We start from the raw sequence: 27,016 nt of genomic DNA, 5'->3' as shown, positions 1-27,016 counted from the left end.
ATAGATAAAAATATAAAGAAAAAAACTGAGTAAAATTTACAAAAAAATGTAGAAAAATTTAGTAAAGAAAAGTAGAGAAAAATATTTAGGAAGAACATAAAGGAAGAATATGAAAAGAGACAAAGCATTTAATTAAAGAAGGAAATATGAACAAAAATATACGAAATTGATAATAAAGCGTATTTAACACATATATTTAAGTAAAATTTCATTTAAGCAAGAAACAAGAAACGAATAAGATTAATTAATCAGAAATTAATCATTGAAATAAAAGTTATACTTCTACAAAATAGAAGAATTGTACCTTTATAAAATATCAGAATTAAAACCGTGACCGCAAACTAAAATTTATACTCGTGCTCTTTTATATGCTGTAAGTTATTTCTCGGTGGTAAAAATTTTTCTACAACGTATTAATAGCTCCTCCTTTTTTCCCTCTCCTGTTTCTCGTTTTTCCTTAATCTCATTTAATCCCGCTACACAACCGTTGCATGCCGTGGGCTTTTACAGTAATTCGCAGTCGCGTCGTATCGGGGAATCGCGTATAATTGCGACTTACAAATCGGAGATAAAAACGACGACTTTATTTACCACGTGAAATGCAAGCGTATACGTTTCTGCGTTACATCGGACTGATTGCTCTCCCAGGAAGCACGCAACAACCTTTCCGTAACAAGTCTTACTAAGGCTACAGACAATGAGGCAAGATATATTCTCGTGCGAAAGAGCAAGAGGAAAGAGAGCTGTGCATTTATCACACGCTTCGGATGCTGCGACGTACATTCTACTTAAAAGAAATCCTATGTTCTCTCGTTTCTATAGAATTTCATTTTTTCTTTATTCAATGCAACGTAAATGCATGCAGCGACGCAGGTCACGGGAGTGTATATACATTTGAGAAATGACAGTTTCCGCGTGATAAATACTTGACAAGAAAAATTGCTCCTGGTCTTACAATAGTGATTTGTGCGCGCGTGCGAGTGCATGAGATAAAATAAAATCAATAACACGTTCAGCAAAAACAATTTAAATACAAATTGCTTTCGAATTCTTTGCACAGTAACAAAATAATCTCCCACACAAATATATATAATATAATTAGTCATATATAAAACTCTCTTACTTATTCTTTTCAAATAATTGTGTTTTTATTGTTGCTCTTTTAATTTTCATTCTCTTGCTCACATATATTAATTTTTAGAAGTATTATTTTTTAATATACTGAGATAAAATTCTTAAATTAACAAATGTGAAACAAGTTCGCCCTTCACATACTATAATATATTGCGGTAGCTGTAAATACATCATAAAGACACTGCTATAGAGACAATAAATAAAATGTGTAGCGCACTTCACAACAAGGTTGTTGAACACTTGTTTGCTTTTATTCTCCACCACACTAAAACATTTTTATAAACTTAAATACGGTGTGTTTTTTTTTCTCCAAGTATAAATGCCTAAGGCGTGACGCGCGGGTGTAATCATGCTTATGGCGAAGCGGAAGATGATGCATCGCAAACGATATGACGTTGCTGTTGCTCGCGACCTGGAGCTCCCTTAATGAAACACACTTCGATACGGCGCAGATAATAATTCATGTACCTAAGTAACTAAAAGCTTTGGGATAAATAGAAAAATTATACACGTGTTTGTGCTATTATTTCTAATAATTTCAACATAAAATCTTGTTATTGTTGATTATCTCAAATACATATATTATTTTTACTGTTGGTTTAAAATAAATTTATTATTATCTAATATATAATATATATTTAATAATTACTTGTATTAATAAATTTATTTATCTAAAATAAATTTATTAATACAAGTAGTTATTAAATATATATCTTTCCGATATTTTGAACTGAATGGTAATGACAGTAACAGATTCTAAATGTCATCTGAATACACATAATAACCCAACTCATCTCGCTCTCTACTTTTTATTCAATATATCTTTGAGAATCCGCACTTGTCATTCGATGGATAATTAATCGCGACGTTCATTTACCATTTTTTTCTCAAGATACTTATTGGGGCATAAAAAGTCGTTTATCAAATTCATGGAATCGCGATAAAGGCTCTCATCGTATCAATGATATCAACAGATAATACGTATTCTTTCATTATAAATACGTTGAGAAAAAACCATCTGCTTTAGACTATAATATATATTTATGATATACTTATATTAGATTTTGAGATATACATATAAATACAATTGCCTTTTTATATCAAATGTTTTTTAAAAAATTAAAAAATCTAATTTAATTTAAATAAACTTAATTAATAATCAAAGATTTAATTGAAAGAGAAAAAAGTCAAAATAATAAATTATACGTACAAAAATATACAAGATAAATACAATTAAATATAAATAAAAAGTCAATAATTAATTATAATAACTAAAAAATTAAAATAGAATAAAAAATAAAAAATCTTTTAATTAATATAATTAAAATTAATATTAAAATGTAATTACAAAAAAGATTTTTTTCAGAGAATTGATTTCTGATCTTTTATATAATAGATATAAAAATTAAAATCTTTGTAGAAAAAACTTTATAATAAAATCGATAATTTATTGATAAATCATCTTGGAATTTGATTGCCATAAACCAATATATGTACATATGTCATAATTAATACAGAAAAATATTGCTTGCGTGAGAGAAAAATATTGCGAGAACTTCTAATAAAATATTAACGTGCAATAATGGTAACTGAAATTGCATTCCATCATATCGAAATTCCTCTTTATTATTTGACGATTGTTATCAATATTGATAGCATTCGTGTTTCCATTCTGATAGAGAAATCGCGCTTCAAAAAGGACAAACAACACAATGAAAAAGCAAGCAGATTGAAAGATATTTTTTAAAGTACTATCGCTTCATTTCCACATGGAGAGACTCTTGAAATACGGCTTCAGATTTGTATATAAAAAGATTCCGTATTTCGTGAGAAGAATGAAAAAGTGTTGTGGGCCTCTAAATTGGGAAGATTGAGAAGCCGCTATAATTCTTGTTAAAGTCCCGCTTTATGGTAAACAAGAGATATAAGCAAATTATGATATTCCATAATTCTTCACGCTCCCCGCAAGGAGAAACGGGTAAGTATAAATAAGAGGAAAGGAAAATGAATAACAGGGTGGGTTAATCCAAGTGGAAAAAGAAAAGAAAAAAAAATACAATTAGTAAGTATAAGAAAAGATAAATTGTTAATGTAGGTTCGCAAATATTACAAATATTAGAAATTTTATTGAATTCGCGCATTTTAAGCGTTGAGAGATTGACCTTTGTGGACCTAGCACCATTAAAAGATAAACTATAATAAAGCCATAATTAAATGCCACTTTATTGCTAATTTATTGCTCTAGTCGCGAATTTATTGCTCCTATCCAAGAAATTAATATCAAAAGTAAGAGTGTTGACTTCACTTTACGCTAGTACTTCCACTTCCAAAAAAAAAAAACACGCACAGAGTATTGTAAAGAAAAAAAATAGATATACCAAAATTTATTTACTCTATGAGATTGCAAATAAACATCGAAAATATTTAAAAAATGTTGAGCGCTAGCCGTCACACTCCTGATGGGTTTTTTTTAACCTAAACAAACATATAATAAATTTCGGGCGAGAAATTTATTTTAAGAGCAAATAATTTTAGAAATATATTAAGACTAAAATTAATGCAGCAATTAATTGCTTTAAAGTAATTTACTCTTATGACGTGCGCCAGCACAGCCACTCTTGTGGCGGCGTTTGTTAACTTGAACAAGGAGCAATAAATTTCGGACCGGGATATTTTAGCAAATAATTTTAGAAGCATTTTAAGACCAAAATTATATGATCTAATGTACTTTACTCTTACGTAGCGTCACGTACAAGATTAAAACATATCAATTTCCTGCGAATGAGTAGGAATAAATTCACGTGCAATAAATTAGCACTCAGTTATGACATATAATAAAACTTCTTTTAGTGTTGGTGATACCAGATTCACAGAGATGAAAGATTGGGAAAGTACCGCGTTGCATTTTCTCCTACAAAATTCGTCACACTACCCTACAAAATAACGAAGTTATTAACGGAGTTAAACTTAGCAGCTTTCGATAGGTACTCTTAAGTAGCTCGCAGAAGTAATTAGTGTTATATTACAGAGAGGAATATCGGCCGCCTCTTTGTAAGCTTATCAGCGCGACGAGGCCCTGATACGTCAGTCAATAATAGGGATGTGCTAGATATTCGTGTTCGCTGATAACTTTCCGTTTCACGCAGACAGATCGGATTAAATTAAATTCGCCGAATTTAAAATTTCACACAAAAAGAGAAAGCCTTTAATAGAAATTTAATAAATATAAATCCTTTGATCAAGATAGAAATGTATTGAAGCTTACAATTATAGTAAAGAGCTCTGTAAAAAGTATTATAATAAAGGCTACAAATAATACTTATGTAATGTGTAGCTTTTATAATGTAAAATAATTAGGAAAAACTTATAAATAGCATATAAGTGCTAAAGATGTGCGAACCAAGCATTTGCATGGTCAAATCGAATCGAATCGAATTTTTTATAACATGTTCGAAATCGAATCAAACCTCTTTAATTCGAATACAAATCGAATCTGAATTAAATTTTCCCACATTAACATTACATGTTAATAAATGTAATAAATATTAAAATTTATGATTTACATTATTTTACGCAATGTTTTAAACAAACTAAAGACCTGTTTTCGATTTACATCTCATTACAAAAAATTATGATCTTATGTGACATTTTGAACTAGAAAATATTAATATGTGTATACATGAATAATTAGAAATTACGAATATTTTGTTAATCTATATGAATACATTATATATATCAAAAATACTTATTTCTTAGATAAGAATAAATAATAATTGGTCGCGCGGGAGATGTAAATGAACCAAATAAAATAGGCAACCAATTCGAAATCGAACCATTAATTTGAAATTCTCGAACTATTCGATTCTGAATCTTGTTTTGGAAACGAACTCGAATCGAATTTATTGTGATTCGATTCGATTCGATTCGAATTCGAACTATTCGCACACCTCTAATAATGCTTTACGCAAAAAATACAAATATTGAATAAAAAATAAAATACTGAAAAAGCACGGAAAGATCTGTTTCTTTGATATTCTCGATTAATTGGTTAAAAAATGTTGATTATAAATCAAAGATGTTGATTAAAAATCAAAGATAAAAAGAAATATTTGAAAGACTCCCTAGAAAATCGTTGCAATCATCATTTTTATTTAAAAAAAATGTTTTAATGGAAAAAACGTTGCTTGTGCTTGACTGAACAATGTGTGTGTGAAGTCCGTGATAAAATTTAAAAATCATGGACGCAAAGTTCTTCGAGGAAACACTTCAATTATAGATTTGTTGTCAAACTGACGACGACTGCTTTCGCAACACGCTACATATACTGCGCTTTATAACTTTAATGTTCGCGGCTACGCCGCGGCAGATGGGGCCATCCGCGCTATGTAAGCCCGCTCCATCCGTCGTATTCAGTCAATTGTCCCAATTCCCAGGCGGAAATCGATAACGATGCCCACAAAATTTATTTGCAAATTCGCAGGCTACCGACACAGCCGCGAAAGTGAGCCATTGTCTCGCGCGCCGACGAAATTCCAAAGCTGTCGGACTGAAACGACCGAAACTCGTGGTGGCTGCCATTAACGAGCGGAATTTGTCGAATGTGCCGATGATCTGGTTTCTGGTAATTTCTCACAGCTTGATGACAGAACTCGCCTTTATCGCTGGAGATCAATACTTTCGATAAAATCAAGGGTTAATGAATAAAAGCTATCTTGAGAAAAACTCCATAGTGTTCAATAACATTTGATAAATGTTATTATATCAACCTATCTGTCATTAAGAGTATAATTATTTTTAATTACGTTGCATTATATATCGTTTACAAAATAAAAATATAATTTAATAATGAAACGTAGATTAATATTAAATACAGAATAACAAGTTATAAAGAATGCAGACAAATTTTCACTTTCTGCCAGTCTTTATTAACTAGAAATAGAGATAAATGGGACAGAGTATTTTTTTTAAATTAAAATATATATATCTTCATGTCACAAAAATAAAAAATAAAATTATTATTGTTAATAATGTTGATATATCGTGCTTGTCAACGGCGGTAAAGAGCAAGAGAGTGATTCGTGAGTGAAATCAATACGATTTCAATATTTATCGCCAGTGTAAAGGCCACTTTTATACACGTCAAGGCTGGTCGTGCATCTATGACCGACTTAATATCTTGCCACATCTCCGCGAACGCGACAAAATACCCGTGGTCCACATTAAGTATATAGCTGTAAAGCCAGCGTTAAATATCTTATTTTAATATCAATCAACCTAAGTTTTCAAAGAACTATACAGTAATGTATAGAGTAATATTAGAAAGAACTCTAAAAAATTGCTATGTTGAATATCGTGCTTCGAATGTTAGAAGCATAAAAGGTTAAATGATGAATTTAATAATGACAACATGGATACGAAAATTTTATCCGCGCAAAAGCCTGTATTATTAGCTTACTGCATTCAATGTAAACTTATTATGAAATTCCAGCGTTAAATAATTATAACTTCTTTGTGGCGTAATAAATATATTTTTCATTAGATATTTGCGAGTAAAATTAAATTAATGTACAAACTTTGCGTTTAAAAATATTATATAAAACATAATTCAATAAAAATAGTAATAACATTGACAGTGATATCACAATAATTTTTTACAATAATTGATTAAAAAACAAAAATGTTGAATAAATACGATGTTAATTATGAAAAATATGAAGAAGAGAATAAATAATTAATAAATAATAAAAAACACAATTAAGTAAAAAAGAAATAAAACAACAAACGCAAAAGAAAATATATGAATAAGAAAGAAATGTGAATAAAGAAAAATATATCGCGCAGTATTAGTATTCACGATCTTTTTGAACAGTCAAATTGGAGCAAACAATTTCGCAAATATATTCTTATTCCACAAATAGTAAGGTGACGGAATGCATAATTCTCAAAAGATTAAACGTGACTTGGATCCAGTAGAACTTCTTGTATTCGTTTCCATTCTCGCCATGACAACTCACATCTTTTTACTCTAACGTGACTGTTCTGGCAATAAGGTTAAGATAATTCCTCAAAAATTTTCTTTCTTTTCACACTCACAAAATTTTTTTACATTTGTTGGAAATCCAATAATTCAAAAAATTTGTTATTATTTCATTTTTTCTTTGTCAAACTTGTCAATCAGAAACTTTATTGAGAGATTGATTGAAGTCAACAATTGTCTATATTTTATATAAAAAAATATTAATCTCTTATTTATTATATATATATTTTAACAAACACATACACACAAACAAATTTATATTATAATTAAAAATATGTATATGTATGTATATATATATATATATAATATAAATCTGTAGATATTTAAAAATAATGACAAATAAATTTACTTTCTATAAATATTTGATATTATATATACATGTATTTATTATATTATAAACATACAATTGTACACTTTAAATAATTTTTATCATGCATGTATATTTTTCTTACAATGTATATGTATACATTATACATGTATATCTTTATCGGAATAAAGTTTGTAATGTCAATATCAATATGCATTAACGAAGCCAATTTCGCGAACAGACCCTTCAACCTTTAAAAAGCTCACGAACAGCACTGCCAGTAGAGAAAGCAGTTTCGCATGCATGCGCTTAATCTACAAGAAATCGACCCCTTTCGTCCCACCATCTCCATCAACCCAAGGTCACACATACGAGCCCCGAAAGGTTCTCCGTCTTGGGAAGAGCTTCTTCGCGAACTCGGGGGGTTTTCGAGATTCATCTATCCGATATTTCAAGCCCTTCAATCGATCGCAATCGCTCTTCCTCTCCCCCCCTCTCTCTGTCGTCCAACTTTTCCGATAACATCCTATCTATAATATCATTCACGTCGTTTTAGGTGAAACACAACGGTTAAGCCAGTTGGCAGAAAACCGCGTCATGAAAATTGGTTAAAACCGCTGTCGCATTTACCTCTTTCCCTTCTTATGGAAAAGCATTTATTAAGCTTCTCCCCCGGCGAGATGAGACTTTGCCGATATTGGTCTTTAAGAAGGACGCATTCCATCCCGTCGTCGTCGCCAAATGATGATCAGAAAATCGAAAAAGAAACGACACGTGGCTGGCGAATCAATTAAATTCGGGGAAATCGCTTCTCGGGATTATGAATTAATTATCAATTCAGCTTACAAAGTCTTTTATCAACAAGAGAACGAGCTATCCTTATAATTCTTATATAAGAATAATAAGATTGTTATCTTCTCTTTAATTTAAGTTGTTTTCTTTTAAATTAATTAAGAATTCGATAATTTAAGAATATCTTATACGTACAATGTTAAGGGAATTTAATGAAGAAAAATGATAATATGTGTTTTAATTTGTATCTTATAATTTATACATAATTATTAAGAAATATATTTTACTTTTTTAAATATATTTAATTCTCATTTATTATTCCTTTATTTAAATTAAGAAATTCTGAAATTACGATTATTTTATTTTAATAATGTGATTATTAAATATTAAATTTACTAATTAACTTTTTATTTAATTAAAATATATGACATCGCAACTGAATTCGGCTGCGGTATTTCGGGACTGCACGAAAATGAGAAGAAAAAAAATATTAACGAACTGAATATGAATCGAAACTGCAGCATCTCTCTCGAACAGGCCATCAATCATTTCTCTGGTTTCCAATTTTTCTCTCAATAGCGCTGCAGCGACCTGCCGAAATTTTTCATGCTATCCGCGTGTTCTGATAACGTATTGCAAATATATAATGTAAATTCTTCAAATCGGACGTGTCGAAAGTTTTCCGTTTAATATTCCGATACGACCTTCATGATGTATAACGTTCAGTTGTACAGAAAAAAGTATAAGTTCGAAGAATCTACATATAAATATATCCATTTTTGCAAAATTTGATATTCAAAAATACAAAGTAGAAAAATTACATTAAAATATTATCAAGCATATATGTATATTCCATGTTCCATTAATAAAAAGATATGCAATAGTTTTTACAAAACACCTGCAAATATATTTCTTATCAAGATAAAGTTTCAGCTTTTCAATAAAGCTGCTTTAAATCTTCGCAAAACCTTCAAAATTCAATGCCTTATAATCCGTTAAGAAATTATTGATTTAAAATTAGAAAAAGACAAAATCTTATCCCACACCCAATTTAAGTTTAAATTCTCAAAAGATTCTTCAAATCTCTCAAGTTACTTCCAATCGGGAAAATGTAAAATTTCAATTTATATTCCGTTAAAAAATTATTAGTGGACAAAAATAGATACATAAGCTAAAAAAAATCTTACTTTTAGTATATAAATAAAATAATGTATTTTAAAGAAACATAAAAATGTGTGATCTAAATAATACAAAAAAGATATTCTTATAACGTAAAATCTTGATTTTCAAAAAATAATATAATCATAGACATAGCAATTTTTCTATATACATTTTCACATTTTCACATTTGTGAACGTTATATGATTGAAAAATTAGTTTAGCGCGCGACAGTCGGTAACGGACATATCGTTCGAAGATACGTGGAGATCAATGCTTTCTTTCAGACTGCAGTTAGACCAGTAGATACCGCTAACCAGCGTTTGCTGGTTAGTTACTAACGGTAAGTCAGAAAATATTGCGACATAAATTTTCAACTGATAACGCGACTGAAAAATGAAAAATTTTGAAAGCTCATAACTCGTATAAAACATCGTGAGTACAATAATTTAACATTGAGTTTACATGTAATAAAATTAAAGTAAAATAAGATGAATCTGTAAAAGTTTCCTATTCTGAAGTTATCAAACAAAGTTATCAAATAAGAATGTAAAGCGACAAAGCCCAATGCTAACATATGTTAATTAAGATGATCAGCATTTTCAGTCACGCCAACGGTGGATGACATTGTACGAGTTAATAATTCCATTTTCCTGCGTAAACTATTATAGTCAAATCACTTATAATTGCACAATCATTCACTTTCAAGTTATATTATAACGTATAGCATTCTCCGATAAAAAAATATTTTAATGTACTTTAAATACCAAAATGTATTTCTTAGTGTGTCAACCGGTACAAAAATTAAATATTAAAATGATCAAATTATGTAATACACTGTATTTTATATAATCAAGATCTGACCTACTTAGTATCATTATCGATCAAGGTTACGATATAGATAGAGTATGTAAAAAGATTATAGTTCTATGCAAAAAAAAACGGATTATTACATTGTTAGAAAAAGTACGCTTTGAATTTAACATAAATTTTTTCTCTCTGCTTTCGTTTCCTCACGTATAAATTTTTCTTTTATACAAATATCCCAAATTTATAAGTTACACATAATTTAAGAGAATAATATTTTTAATCCAACAATATTAATATTTCAATCTAGTAATTTTAATAATTTTGAAATTAATATAATTCTGCTAATCCTAACTCACATCTAATAATTTTTATAATTTTAATAATAAAATTTCTTCTAATAATTTGTAATAATATTATTAATATCATATTATTTTAATTTTAAAGTATTTATTTGTAATAAGATATTTTATATATCCTTATTTGTTTTTTAATCTATACATAGAGTCAATAGAGTGTGCTAAAAATTGCTAAATTATTATTTAATTAATATTTCGTCTATTTTGTGTGTAAGAATGTGTTAAAAACTATTGCAAAAAAAAGAGAGAAAGTTTGCGGAAAGGAAATTGTTCTCTCTTTCTCTGCCTCTATCTCAATCTATCCATCTATCTATTTATCTACCTTGCGCGCACGAGCGTACATACATGCTTTTTTGCAAGTGATAATTCATTACAACATCGCAATCCAGTAGCGGCACAGGTAAAAGTGGGGACTTCACTCTCACTGTCCGCAGCCGCGACCGTCTCTCTCTCCCCCTCGTGAATTCACTCGTGAGACTACTTCGCGAGTGCACCTTTCGAGTTTGTCAAACTCGCGAGTGACGGACGGCAGAGTGCTGCGAGACGACAATTCTCCCTTCGTCGAATTCAGTGGAGCACCCTGCAACCATGGACAATACCATAGAGAACTTCGCCGTTCACGCGGATGTTAGCTGCAATCCGAATTACGTGCCCTCCGCTATCGAACTCGTAGAAAGTGAGTCTCGACAACATCCGGATAACGGTGTGGTAATCCCGCCGATAAAGCATGGTGTTAACAGAATTGGGATTTTCTCTTTTGAAAGATATAAGGTCAGGAATAAATAATATTCTCAGAATAAACTGAAGAACTTTCTAATCATAGAATCAATAATTTTTAACGTAATAATAATATTTCCTACCGATAATGCTTAGCAGATTTGTTTATTAACTATAAATTTCATTTGTATGTCAGGCACTAGTAATTATTGATTAAAACAATTAATAGTTCATTAAATAAAAGAATAATTATTTTAAAGATATTAGAAAAATAAAGCAAATTAATTGTTAAATGCTGAATAATTCCGCGGTTATTTTAAATTACTAAATTGCGAGAAATTTTTTATTTCCTGAATGCTCTTGTGATAATTGCGGATTTGATGACTGAACAATTATTGCGATGACTCATCACCTGATTACCTCGACTCACTTGTTGTCAATTCCCTTTTTAAACATATCCGTTGTGACTTTGCACAGTAAATAACGTTAAAGGTTTGAACTCGCTCAAGATACTGTTATAATGATAGTAGAAAGTGAGTTACGTATCTAAGGCAGGTATTCCGAGTTTGGAGCAACACAGAAGTCGCGTAACAGAAATATCAATGCATTAAAGTCGGTATTCCAATGCCGCACAAATGGCTTCTCTTTCGAGTAAAATAACTCTCATGCAAATAGTAACGAATGCAACAGTTTCGTGCAATTCATGTGTACGAAAATATATTATGGCTGTGTTCCAAAATACACCACCAGCGATGAAAATCTACAATTTACGCTACGTGTTACTACTACAGATTTTCAGCGGCGGTGAATTTTGGAACACAGGCTATATTAATGCACGGTTGTTCTTTTTTTTTTACGAAAGCGAATTTATCGCGTTGCATGTACGATGCAGGTACGCCTGCATCGAGCGACGTAAGCGCATCGGTGAAAGTTGGGACTCAAGTTCGTCTGGTACACGCGAGACCTTATTCGCGCGAGTTGAACATCCTCGAAAATTCTCGAACGTATAAACTTATGTGAAGAGTACTTGTTACTTTTACGCCCCCACGTACCTGTGTACGAGTACACATACCGGAAATATTCGTAGATTTAATAGAAGAAGATAAATAGGTAGCAGCAAATTTTTGTGCTCCTTTCGATCATGAAAATATTACGTAAAGATAAACAACTGCAATATAAGTACTTACAACATACAAGAAATACAAATATAAATAAAATGTATGAAGTATAAATAATGTATGTAAATAAAATACACTTCTCGAGGCGGAAGATAATTTGAGCGATTATTTTTACGAACTACGCGTTTAACACACAATTGTGTATAATTCGCAAATAATTGTATAATTCATACTACTCGTTACGAAGCTTATTGAACGAGCAAGTTAAACAGCGCGACGGCAAACTTGATAAGCATCGTAAATTGCAGATCCATATTGTGACTATATAACTCTTTTATATGTACTTCTATTTAAAGTATATATAATTACGTAACTTTTTATTTATTTTTACATACATTAAATGTACATGTAAACTTCTATTTTTAGATGATAATCTCCCAATTGTGCTTAAAATATATGTATAAATATGATGTCAAATTATTTTTAGACATCTGTTAACACTTTAATTAATTTTCTTTATCGTCTTCTTTAGATAACTGCTTCTTGGTATAAATCTCACGAGAATTTCCTTCCAGACAGATATGCGATAACACTGAACAGATTAAAGTGATAATTGAAATTGATAATGTAAATTGAAATTATGTAGAAATGTATCCGCTTTAAAGTGTTATACGATAAATTGTCCTCAATCTATTATTTGTGCGGCATCTTTGCTCGCATTAGCTTTCTAACTCACAATATTGATGTAACCGTAATAACGTTATAAAAAATTTAAATATCTTCATCATCTTTATCATCAGTATCGATAAGATAAGAAAATAAACGATAATTGTTTCTAATTCACGCTAAAAACGCGCATGTCATATAAATACATAACAAAGTTAATGACATCAGAATCTTTTATATCCATTCTCTCGATGTGCAAATAACTTTATTTTCGTTCTCAACAAAATTAAAATTAAAATTAAAAAGAATAATTATAGCGCAATTAAATAAAAATGATGATGAACAATAATGGTACATATTAATATTTTTATAAATTATACTGTTTATACATATGTACAATTAATTTATAATAAAATTAATTAGACGCAATAACATTAAACTATTACTTTAAAAATTTTTTTACTAAAAATAGAAAAATTAATATATATATATATATATATATATATATATATATATAATTGTTAATCAGTCTCATAAAGCTTTTTATTATATAAAACAATTATTATTTATTAATTATTTAAATTGTTTCAATTTGCAGGTTTAGATGCATTAGGTACTGCACTGCTAAGCGTCGGTTCAATAATCTTGGTCATCACAATATACTTCACCGCTGATGCTTGTCGCAATATCCTCTCCCAAAAAGACTCGGAATTTTATAAGACAAATGCCGTTATAATCCTATCGGTATACCCTGTCGCAAGCGTTTGCAGTCTTATGGCGATTGCGATACCAAGGTAAAAAGTAAAGTATTACGATTATTTAACAAAGATAACGAAATAATAAGTGAAACTTGCTACCAGTGTAGAAAAACTTAAGCGTTGTACCATTTTCACTTGCTTTTAGATCTGTAACTTAAGATAGAATATTCATAATTAATATTCTATTCATAATTGTACGCATATATAAAAATTACCTATTCACAAATATTTTATTGTTAAATCGTAATATATACATGTTATTCTCCACAATAAAATAAAAATTTTTAGAAAAATATTTTTTTAACACACGTTTAAAAATAAAGAAGTAAAATTTGAAGAATTTGAGTGACTAAATAAAAAATAAATTTCTATATTTTAATAAAAGTCTGAATAAATAACTTTAAATTTTTTTCTTTAAACAAAAAATAACTATAATATACAAAAATATTATTTTAGAAAGAAAAATGAAGAGAGAAAGAATAGAATGAATATATAATATAAAATATATATTAGAATATACAATAAATAAAATTATAACTGTACACTGTACAGTTGCGAGTTATAGATCGTTTAAACAGAAGTTTATTCAGATATCCATGATAATTCTTTTCAAACATACTTCACGTTGCTCATTTATTTATCAACTTGAATTATCAATCTGACGCATCATTTCCATATTATCTGGCAACTGCGAATATGTTTGCATTGTTAACGATAGTGCCTTTTAAAATGAAATTTTAATAGCGTTCTATGTTTCATACGTTAAATATTGATTCAATGACTTGCTTAAAAAAGTTATCACTTGCACAAGAGTTCTTATTCATCTTTTATCTCCTGCATTATTATCAATTTATGTAGGTTATTAAATATAAAAAAAGTAATGTTTTATATTCCGTATATATATTTCCGTAATTATAATTAATCATAAAGTGAAGCATCATAAATTGAAAAAATTAATAAAAGTATATTTTATTACGTTTCTCTCTCTCTCTCTCTCTCTCCAGGTTTTATTATTCATACAACAATTTCAATTTGTCAATCAATAATAATAATTTCCAAGGACTCTCATTACTCTAATGCTCATTCAACAAAACTTGCAAGAATAATGACGTTTGTCTGACTTTCAATAGGGGCCAGTTACTATCGGAGGCGGTAACTCAGATTTTCTTAATGATTTCGCTGTATCGGCTCTATCTTCTTCTGCTGGACGTCGGTCGCCGGAAGATCAGCGAGACGCCAATGTTGATGCTACGAGTCGGGCCCTGTTGCTGCTGGCCCTGTCTGCCCTTTCCGAACCTTCAAATGACCGACACCAATTTGTCTTGGATAGGAATCCTGGCTCTACAGCTTCCTATCGCGCAGGTAAAAAATAGATCTCCCCTTTTCCTCTCTTCTTCACGCTTCGATTACCACTTTACTCACTTTAAATAACTATTATAATCACCACGCAAGTTAATTAAAATTTATAAAAATCAATTGTTGTCCACCATACAGCATTAATTTAAATTTTCTCAATGTAGAGAACAATTAAAATACAGCCACACCTATTGTATTTTCATTCATGGTCGCATTAATTATACTTAAATTGATTAAAATTGATTACATTATTTAATTTCTCCTTTGTTATTAAAACTTTTGCTTTTGACAGCATTTAACTATTGAAGCAAATACAACTTTTGATATATGAAGCAAATTAATTTTTTAAATTCAAATATATATTTCTTTTTAATATCTTTTTTTCTAGAATATTTATAATTTTTTATATATGGGATCTATAAAAGTGTAATTTGTTTTGTATGGAAAAGTCATACGTATGTTTCCAGAATTGAATTAAATAAAATTATTTTTTACAAAAGTAAATATATTTCAGAGAAAAGATATTCAAGAATTAAATGTACTATTCTGCAGAATTTCAAATAACAAATATATTCAAGATACAAGAAATATATTAAAATACACACTTAGTTATTTAACTAATTTTAATAAAAATGTGATTAATATACATATAAACATAAACTTTTGCTATATATTGTTACATATAGCAAAAGTTTATGTTTATATATATGTATTCATATAAATATATATGTATATATATATATATATATATATATATATATATATGTACACATATATACATATGTATACATTATATTTATGTGCTACTTAAAAGGTGAATGATAAGGAATATTAAAAATCTTTGATACTTGTGATACTTAAAAGATGAATGATAAGAAATATTAAAAATCTTTGATACTTGTGATACTTAAAAGGTGAATGATAAGGAATATTAAAAATCTTTGAAAATTTAATGTAAAAAATGTTGTATTTTCAGAGTCTTCTCTATTTCGTATTGCTCTACATGGGAGCCGAGGATCCAATGCTTGCCACGCAATACGGCGTGTTCCTTCAACCAGTCATGGTAATCAGCATACTTCTAGGGATATACAGTTTAACTGTCACTACAAAGACTTTGCATACAGCAGCTCCAGGTAATGAGTGTGCATGTTTAATCAATGTTTCTTTTGCCGTACATTTTAAAAAAGATTTGCTCACGATATACCCGTCTATTTTTCAATACTTATGACTTTCTACATACATATAATAAACAATCAACATTTTACTTTTATCTCGTAAAAATTGCATAAAAATATAAGAGTATTCGCAAATAATAGACTGAACTGTTTTATTTATCACAAGGTAATGTCATTCTATTTATTTCAATATATTATCGTAATGAAAAAATGCTTGAACCAAAAAAATATTTCTTTATATTTTATTAATGCTCTTGTTTTATGATAATCTTAATTTTATTTAATTTTACATTATACATACTTATATATTATACGTAATACTTATACATTATACATAATAATACTTTCGGTAATTCAATTTTATTTTTACGCGGTGATGAGTTCAATTAGTAGATATTTATCTCTTTTATCCAAGAAACTTTCTACATCTTAATTTGTGCGCTCGAGAGAAATTAATTATTAAATCCCATACACATTCGTCGAACAATAATAATTATTACTGGAATAATCCGTAGGATTGTCACGGTAATTTTCGAGAAGTTCACATTGCCATTGTTTATATGACATTATTAAGAATAAAAGTTTCTGATCGATATCATTTGTTTTCAGAGGCCAAGTTACATTTTAAGACACTGGTATTACAATTGGTACTGTTGTTCTCTAAGCTGCAGTCAGGTATTATCAGGGCTTTGCCCGCCGCGGGTGTATTTCCGTGCAACCCTCCCCTCACCCCGGCAATTTACGCCAACGGTAATAATATGTTGCTATCTATGTTGACATCTGTTTAATTGTTTTATGTATTTCTGTCTAAACAAGATTAAGATTAATTTTTAAAAACATTAAAAATTATAAATATAATTATAACTATTGTAGATTTCTCTAACTGAAAATTGTTAGTACCACATTATTATTAAAAATATCCATGATAAAATAGATACTTTTTTGTAATAAATCAAAATTAATCTTAAATTGCTTATAGAAATTTATAAAGTGCAAATTGTTCAACATTTTTGAACACATTTTAATTTAATTATAATATATGTATTTCATTAAAATAATAAAATTTCATTACATTTCATATTGACTGTATATGTGATGCGAAACGGGCGATTAATAAATTATTTGACAGGCTAAATAAGCTGCTGGAATTGTGTAGATTATGCTACTCGTATACCGACCGTTTATCATTTAATTTACTATTATGCCACGTTCTGACTACGGACCGATAAAAGAACGATGATTTCACGGTCCGATAGTTTCTTCAAACAGCATGATAAGATCGTTCACATCTCTGAATTTAAAATACGTCTCTACTTTTCATTGCTCCACGGACCTACGACCAACTGTAACAAAGAAACTCGTTTCACTGAAAAAAGAGACGTCACACAGCATCCGTGACCATCATAAAAATTCACTCGTTACACATACGTGTTATGAATAAGTTGGTTTCCCAAACCAACATGAGACAGCATGTCATTGTCAAAAAAGGTCCTTTAGATATTAGTGTTGTATTATATTTTATATTATTATACATTAAAATTAATATTTTATACTTAATTATTATTGATTAAAATTATTATTATTAATATTCTGCTAAAATCATATCAGTTTCATGAAATCACATCAATTCCAAACCATATTATATGTCCATTTTTTTAACATATTATATTTAAAATAATATATAAATTTTTTTAATAGTTATAAAATTAATATAAATTCTTTAAAACGTTTCACAATTTTAATAAATCCTTCGATTGATAATAGATTAATTTAAATGTAATGCAACCGTATATTTTCGTTTCATAATTATCCTGTTCTCGATTTCAGTGACATACAACGCGCTGATGCTGATCGAGATGATGATGCTCTGCTACGCTGCACGGCACGTATATTACGTCGATTTGGAGAAGATTAAAAAAACAGACGGAACGGATAGAACGCCGAGGACACCAGGTCAGGTAGACACGAATAGCAATGACGGCAGCAAACAGCACCCAACGACACTAACCGCGTGAAATTCGACGAATCATCAATAACGTTATTTATTCCGAAGGACTTTTATCGAGAAATTTTTTAAAGAGGCACGTTTAAAAAAGGCACGTTTAAAAACGCACGTAACGAGAAGAACAATAGATAACGTAATACTCAAGTAAAATTTACTCGAAGTTCCATACTTTTACTGCAGAAAACTCACTAATTGTAAGAATTGTAAGATTGGCTCGTTATACCTACAGAGATAAAATTACTCCGCACATTTTAGCGATTCGAGACTGACTTTCTCTAATCAATTAGAAGAGATATTATGCACTTTCCATTTTTCCACTCTTTTTATCCTCTTAATACTCCTCGCATGCCGTCTTCGATTCTTACAATGTATTCTTATAGAAATAAGTAGGGACAAGTGTAAAAATCACGAAGAGTATATAGATCTAAATTTAAGTGTTTTAAATGTGGTTGTTTGTAAATAGTTTAATAGTAAATATACGTGTAAAATTATACGGTATTATGTACTAACGAGTAAACTATTTTAAGTGTTAAACGTCAATTTATTTTATACTTTGGATTTTGATTTGAGATACCAAAAGATGATTTTTCATGCAAAAACCAATTGCTCAATATTAACCGTAGCGCTTACACACGGTATCTCATTTTTATAATAGATTAAAATACTTCAAAAATAACGCATTTCACCCAAAAATGTTTCAAACAAAAGTTGCTTGGTTTCAAAATACATGTAAAATGGTGATCTTCATCAGAATAAAGTAACAGAATGAAAAAAGGAATTACGTAAAAAAAAATCATATAATATTATATGAAAAATTTAGTTAATAAGACCTTTGTAGGAACTTCTGGGTTAAATGAATCACTATTTTACATGTTCTTTGAAACCAAGCAACTTTTGTTTGAAATATTTTTGGGAGAAATGCGTTATTTCTAGAATATTTTATTCCATTATTATAAAAATGAAATACTGTGTATAAGCGCTACTATTAATATTGAGCAATTAATTTTTATATAAAAAATCATCTTTTGGTATCTCAAATCAAAATCCAAAGTATGAAATAAATCGGCGTCTGACACTTGAAATAGTTTACTTGTAAGTGTATGAAAAAATGTACATATATATTTCATATACGTAATTGAAGATCTCCAATTCTTTAAGAAAAATTTAAGTTATAATAATAAATTTAAGTTAGTAAAAATAAAATTAGTTAGTAAAAAATGTACACTTTGAGATTTAAGAAAACGAAAAAAAGATGTAGGTGCTGATTGAACATGAAAATAAAATTGAAGGGATCATTTTATCACGAATTATGTGTGTATGAGGGGAAAGGAGGGAAAAGGGATTTCCTTTTTAAATTCGATGCTTAATCACGCGTAAGACTGACGAGAAACAAAAGATAATATGTCCTCTGTTCCTATCTATATATCCATAGTATCATCACTTTCTCTGTGCGCTTGAAGAGAAACGTTAATATTCCGATAACGCGTTTCCACGAAATATATCAAGTGTCTTTGTCTTAGTGACCCTTCTCTTCTAGGGAGATAAACGTTCTGCAGATAAGGACTTACACAAAGTCCATTCTTCTGGCTTGTTTCTCTGTCTCATATCCTCCGCTTTGCTTACATCACTCTTCGCTCGTTTTCGTAAAATGTCAAATTTTACAAACAATTTTTCGAAACTGTAAATCTTTTTGACATTTTCCAAAGTTCAAATTTGATTCTCATCTCAAATCTCATCTGAATCTCATTTTGGATTTATTATTGTCTAATACATGTTATCAGTATAATTTATTACTGATGTATTGATAGAAAAATAACTCCATGGAATAATCTGAATTGTAGGTGCATCTCTGTGAAAGAAATGAAATGTGCATGAAAAGAACAGAGACACGATCAATACCATCTTTATATATTTTATATTAATATAGAAATTATTTAAACATTTCCATGAATAAATAAACAAAATTTAATTTCTTCAAATTTCAATCGAAATTCTTCAAGTTAAATTTAAAATTTAATTTATTATTATAAATTAATATTTTATATTATTAGTATTTATGTAAATGTTAATTTTAGATGTATTAAAACGTGTACACGTCGACCACAGGATATCAGCGGCGGCCAGGTGCAGCAGAATGAAATTATCAAAACTGAAAGAGTTACAGAGACAAACTGCCACGCAGTTTTCATCCCTTTCACCGCCATTCTTCCACGTCCACCCTCGACGAGAGGACAAACGATTATATCGCGTTCGAGCAAGAAAAAAAAGGAAATCTTACGGGGGCCTGTGTACCCCCTCATTTTTCGAGTGATTTCAGGGGTCCGCTCGCCGCCTACCTGCGACCTGGCCCACCGAAACTACAAAACACACTCCTCTGTCTCTCCCTTTTATCCCCCTCCTTCTTACTAAGATGCAACTCGCCGCTCGAGACTCGAGCCTCGACCCTCTTCACGGAACGTGATCGTGATCGAGCTTTACAGCCGTAATAGATTTAACAGTTTCCTTCGAAGGATTGGCTTAAAAAGGGAAAGGGAGGGCAGAGCGCAGGGCAGGAAAGAGGGAGATTTGCTGAAATTGAATAGGTTGCTTCCTTTTCTCGTTTCCACGTGGATAGATGGGTGCTTCTCGCTTTAATTGTATCGGATTGAAGAAGCGATCAACTTATCGGACAATTCCATATTTTAGCGAGTTACTCATGCAGTTATATTATTATTATTAATATTAATAGTATACAGTTATTATTATGCGCTGCTAAATAAATAGTTGAAAATTCTTTCGTTTCTTTTTTTTGTTTTATTAATTTTCTAATAAGGTATATCGTTTCATGGACAAAGATTTATTTAATTGTGTTATAAAAAGGACATCTTTATTTAACTATTTATTTTACTCTACTTTAATTGTAAAACGCATGTAGCAAAAAAATAGAAGTAAATTTTTGGAATTAATATATTTTCTACATTTATATTTATTTCGATACTTTCGAAATATGCGACGCCTAACGAGCGGAAAATGAAGAAAAGTGCGTTTTCGTGTATCGATATCCTATCGGTATACCTTCGTACCAAAAGAATCTGGAATGTTATATAGTCAGCAGGTTGAAAAATCACCGCATCGTAATTGCCGAATTGCTGATTGGTAATCTGCTACGGTGAGACTAATTAAGGCACTACCCGGGTCTCAAATGGGACGTCCAAATTGTTTTCTACGCCGTTCATCTCGGCCCCCCCACCGCCTTCTCCTCCCGACTAGATAGCCTTGGGAAGACGAGATAAAAAGAGAAACCGGACGATTTCGCGAACTAATGAGCTGACCCTAGCGAATTTTAACATAATCATCCTTATGATTTATAATAGAAGATCGTCCCTTCCCACATACATTCTTTTCGCGATCATGTGTCGCGTCATTTCTGCCTCTTCTGAATTCGTTAAAACACTCGTAGGAGTTTATATATATTATATGAACATTAATGATACGTAAAATAATTTTCAAAAATTCTATGTATAAAATTATTGAGAATATCTTTCTAATTATATTGATTCGAAACTTTTTTCATTACTTTTTAAAATTGCATATTAAAATAAAAAAGAGAAAACGTGTTTCCTTTAATAAATTTATACATATAAGATATTCTTGTTTATATTTATTATATATTCTTAATTATAATTATATTCTTATAATATAATAAATATAATTATATTCTTAATATATTGTAAGTCTCAAAAACTATTATATTCAAGATGTTAAAACTTAGATACTATATCATTGTTTTTCAAATTCATTAATTCGAATTATTTTACCAATAACTTATGATACGTTTGAATCACTATATTAGATAAAGTCACGTTAGATAAATTGTTCCTGCTTAGATCTCGTTAATGAACGGACAATTAATGAATTTGTTTGAGTGGTTCGCATGATAAGCTGATTATTTTATTCATTTTCTAATCTAAAAAACATTCAAATTCTTTTCCGACTTTCTAACTGTTATTTTTCGTATCCATAAACTTTTCTCTTCGTTATGGCTCCTATGTTAGATTTTTTTTATTACAAAAGGTAAAAATTTTAGGTTTAAGTTTAAAAATTGTTAGAACAATACTTTCTGATATATATTTCGTTTGTAAATTTTAACTATATAAAATGTTACGCCAATATATAATACAAATCGCCAGTTTGTGGCTACGGAAAACATGTTCAAGAATGAAAAATCGCTCTCATAGGATTTCCAGATCCTTCGAGAGGAGGACGAACCGCCCCACCCGGCCGGCCATCTGTTGCACGCGAGAAATCGGAAAACGCTTTCCAGGATCAAGTCGACATATGGCACGCGGGCAGACAGATTTATCTTCAGAGAGGAAAAAATACAAAGTCGTGGGGCTCTGTCCGCTAAAAATGTTGAGGAGGTGAAAAGAGAGGAGCGATTATTCTCTATTTTACGGGGGGCTGGATTAATGCAAGACAAAGGAAAAAAAAACAGCGATTGAATCGAGCGATTCCCGAATTTATTACACAATTACGGCACATGTATTAAGTTGCTTTATCTCAGTTCTATTTATCATAAAGTAGACCTGATATTTCGCATTGATGCAATCGAAAGTTGCTGCAACAGATGTGATATACCATTAAAACGATGTCGCATTAATATAAATACAAGTTTATAGTCACTGACCGCATGCGCAAGAGTGTACCAATTGAGGAAGTAATTAACATTTTTTTGCTATACACGCGTAAATTTATTCAACGTTGTGCCAATTAATAGTATCGTAAAGCTGCTGAAATAGTATCGTATTCCATTCCAGACTGCATTTTATAGTTTCTCGCGTTATTCCCCGGCCGCATGTTTTAAGGAATATGCAAATCAGAGTAAACGTTCCAAGAGTATTTCAGACAGACGAGATTCGTGCAAGGCTGCATCTGTATGAGAGTATAGTAGATGCTTGAAATCTGAAGTCTCTCTATCTCTCTCTAAGATCTCTCGAGAGCGAAGGAAGTGGCTACTTAGAGTTTCGAGTCAGAGGTTCGACTCTTTTAAGTAACGAACTGACAAAAGTGTACACGATAACGCACTTATAAAAATGCTGTCAAGTCTCTATGTGTATATGATCCCCGTCACGGTATTTTAAGCTCTCCTCGCGCATGACTAGCGGCATGATCTTTAACGGCGCGGCGCGGTTTTTTAATACGCCAATAAAAAGCGACGTATATTAAATCCTAAGTGCTACCAATGTATCACATAGCTGACACGTCAAAGAGGGTAAAGTTACAGCACAAAAAATTATGATTTATCTACGACATGTGATATTATAGACTATAGATATCGCATTGTAACGGTATCTTGTGTGATATTCAATATATTCTAAATTTAACATCAAAATTTATTAAAGTTTGATTAATAGCTTCTTTACATAATTTATATATAAGTATATATATATATATATATATATATATATATATAAAACGTTGATAACTCTAGATTAGATTATGTATCAATTTATTGCAGAAATAATTTAAGCAGAACAGATATCCTGACATATCTATCGGGCGGAATCGAGACTTTCGTCGTAGCAGCCGATATCGCGTTCCAGGAAGAATGGGGCACGGAGAAAAAGGATCGTGTGCGCCCCGTTCCGTATTGAAATTCAAATTAAAAATCCCGGATCATAAAATTATCCTCGAAAAACGAAAAGCCGGGCGAGGTGCGCCGAGTAATTTTCGAGCAATTTTGTTGGTGGGCCCCGCGAGAGATCTCCCCTTTCCATATTCCCCTTCCTCTGGATCCCTCTCCCGAGCAATCCTGCTAGAAAATAATGACCTGTGCCGTCGGCGACCATATGGTCGCGCGCGCGCGCGAGATGATCTTCTCTCTCTCTCTCTCTCTCTCTCTCTCTCTCTCTCTCGCTCTCTCCGAAAAGACGAAGTGCACAAGCAAAACTCGGGGCTCACTTTGACGTATCCCAGATACCGCCGGACACTTCTGCTTCTCTTCCGGATGATGGATCGACGCGCGTCTCTGGATCGAGCATGACGAAGCTAGGGACGAAGGTAGGAATTTCAGGACGCGTCGCTTTGAATTTTCCGGATCATTCGTACGATTTACCCTGTTTTCTCTAATCCCGCTTCTTACGCAAGAAGAAGTTTCTATTAAAGTAATTTTTTTATTGTATAACTTATAACATTGAATTTAAACAACAAGATTTTTGTTTTGTATATTGTAGTTGAGATGTTTTGTATATTGTAATATTGTATTGTAATATTTTTCATAAGATATACAAAAAGTTACTTCAACACAGAATTCTTTTTGTGTAAGAAACGAGATTAGAAAATAGCGTAAATCATTCGAACAATCCGTAATATTCCTGGATTAATTTAATTTGCGTCATTTTATAATACGTGATCGTCTTACATAAAAATAATTCTCGTATAATGATTATGATTTTGTCATTAAACTCATTAATATTCTTTGTGTAAGTTCACAATTTGGTTCACGCGTTACACTGAGAAAAAAAAGTTGTTAAAATAACCAAATGCGTTTTGTTGACAGTTTTTCTTTGATTTAATTATATCTGTTTTTGAATTAAACATACATCAATGACATAATACATCATTAACATGATATTTTTGTGAATTAACAAGTATTTTGTTGAATTAACAAATGTTTGCTTGACAGCCCGTGACCGCCGCATTTAGTTAAATGAAATAATATTTTTTTAAATCAACAATTTTTTCACTTATGTGTATATCAAATTTGTTCTTTCGGAATAATCTCACAAATTGCGACGATGGCAAACTCTCGAATCGTTTATCACAAAGATAAAATAAAATCTCGGCTGCACACATGCACACTCTCATCTTACCGAATTTAATTTCCGTCCCTCCCGCATCCAACGGCGCGTCTCTATCTCGTCGTTTTTTCTCTTCCGTTCCTTTTCTCTATAAAATATGCTAAACGCCCGCGGAGAGCCACGGCGCTCCCACCGACACTGTTATTTACGAATTACGAACGTTGTAAACGATGGAGGAGCATAATGATCGCGCGATGAGGTCCCGGGCCAATTTCGCCGCTTCGAGCCTTACTGCGTAACCTTAATGCGGTTAGGCCCGATATGCGCCCTACTGGGGTTCCTAGGATCGTCCTCGCTTGATTACCCATCATGTGTTACTTTTTGATCCGAGGTAAAAAATTGTGGTTCAAGATCATTTTATATACATACTCGTATAATGATTTTGAACCACAATTTTTATACACAATTTTATATATAACCACAATATTTATATATTTTATATACATATGTATATGTACATAAACATACAAAATATATAAACATTTTTTAGATATATATTTTAAATAAAAAAATATTTAAGACACTCATAAAAGACAAACTTTTCATGCGATGCATGTAATTTTATTTTATTTAAAATCAACTCATCATAGATTGGAGAATCATCTTTTCTAAAAATGGAAGAAAATTGCGACGCCTCTCATTGTATAAAAAATTCTTTTCGCGGTTTGCGTTTCGCGACTTTTACAATTTTGCCTTCAGCGACAATTAGGTAGCCGACCTAACAATTCTCCTTTTCAACACAAAATGGTAAATCCATTGCAACAGATGGGCTATATAACTGCACGTATGCACGTGCGTGCAAATATTAGTCGTATTACCTTTTGTTGGGCGCCTTTGTCATGCAAGACCAGATATTGCAATCACAAGAGAGACGTGCGGCAAATTAACGGCGCGCAAGGAAACACGAAACTCATTGTTCTTTTGTGCATCGACCAATTTGGAGATTTGCATGTGGCTTTATACTTGCAGCTCGCGTTTACATGCGATATCTATACACACAATACTATAGGAATTACAGAAATTATGCTATATAATCCAGTTTAGCAGGTTTTCGTAAATACTGCGCCATATGCATATGTACATCTTGGTATGTGTTTTTTAATTATATATAAATATATTACATAAAACAATATACTTAATTCTGATTTACAAAGTTTTGATTTAAATATTAAATTTTAAATATTATTAATGTCTTAACTTATTTCAATAAAAAAATAAGTCTTTTTCTTTTTATAAGAATCTTACTTTTTTTCTATGGGAACGTTTCTAATGAAAATAGTGATAGAAACATTTTTTCCAAAAATAAAACTATTGAAACTGCACTATAACTGCAGTTATAGATATAAGGTTGATTTATCGCAGGTCGCAGGAAATAACGATCAGCACTGATGGGAAAAAGGACAAGTACTAAAAGTAACGCTAAAGTCCCTACAAGATAGTGGCGTGAACGAAACCTTGAAGCAGATAAATCTCAGAACATATAAATCTTTTTAGATAGAAAAGACAGAAAGATAAAACATAGTACCAGAACGATTGACAAAAATTTTCTTATTCTCGTAGTTACAAATCATTTTCGTAATTAGCGTATCGGAAACCCTTCGAAAAATATTTTCAAAATCAATAAATGGGATTCCACATAATACATAATACATGATACAAAAAACGTTCTGCAGTACCGTCCTAATTTCCGTAAAAACGTGACCAGTCCTTATTTCCGGAAAAAAAAAACGATTGAAAGCAATTGTGTTTTGTGAGAAAAAAATGTCTTACAAAAGATGTGAACGGTTT

General features: G+C 30.7%; 1 protein-coding gene across 1 annotated transcript; it reads left to right on the top strand.

The window, feature by feature from the left end:
* Positions 1–10,997: 10,997 nt before the first annotated feature.
* LOC105454031 (organic solute transporter subunit alpha-like) lies at positions 10,998–18,652 on the top strand. Its single transcript, XM_011696355.1, has 6 exons — positions 10,998–11,270; positions 13,694–13,889; positions 14,984–15,215; positions 16,186–16,342; positions 16,994–17,134; positions 18,212–18,652. The coding sequence occupies exons 1-6, from the start codon at positions 11,183–11,185 to the stop codon at positions 18,397–18,399; spliced, it is 1,002 nt and encodes a 333-aa protein (XP_011694657.1). The 5' UTR covers positions 10,998–11,182; the 3' UTR covers positions 18,400–18,652.
* Positions 18,653–27,016: the final 8,364 nt, after the last annotated feature.

Source organism: Wasmannia auropunctata, unplaced genomic scaffold (assembly GCF_000956235.1).
Source record: "Wasmannia auropunctata unplaced genomic scaffold, wasmannia.A_1.0 LD335989.1, whole genome shotgun sequence".
Lineage (NCBI taxonomy): Eukaryota > Metazoa > Arthropoda > Insecta > Hymenoptera > Formicidae > Wasmannia > Wasmannia auropunctata.
Note: the sequence above shows the minus strand (reverse complement) of the source record. Positions and strands in the feature narration are given on the sequence as shown.

Bases quoted from the DNA above. Each gene is read 5' to 3' on its own strand.
- LOC105454031 (XM_011696355.1), top strand. From the start codon at position 11,183: ATGGACAATACCATAGAGAACTTCGCCGTTCACGCGGATGTTAGCTGC. The intron at 15,216-16,185 runs GTAAAAAATAGA...TTGTATTTTCAG, and splicing joins TACAGCTTCCTATCGCGCAG to AGTCTTCTCTATTTCGTATT. The intron at 17,135-18,211 runs GTAATAATATGT...TCTCGATTTCAG, and splicing joins CCCGGCAATTTACGCCAACG to TGACATACAACGCGCTGATG.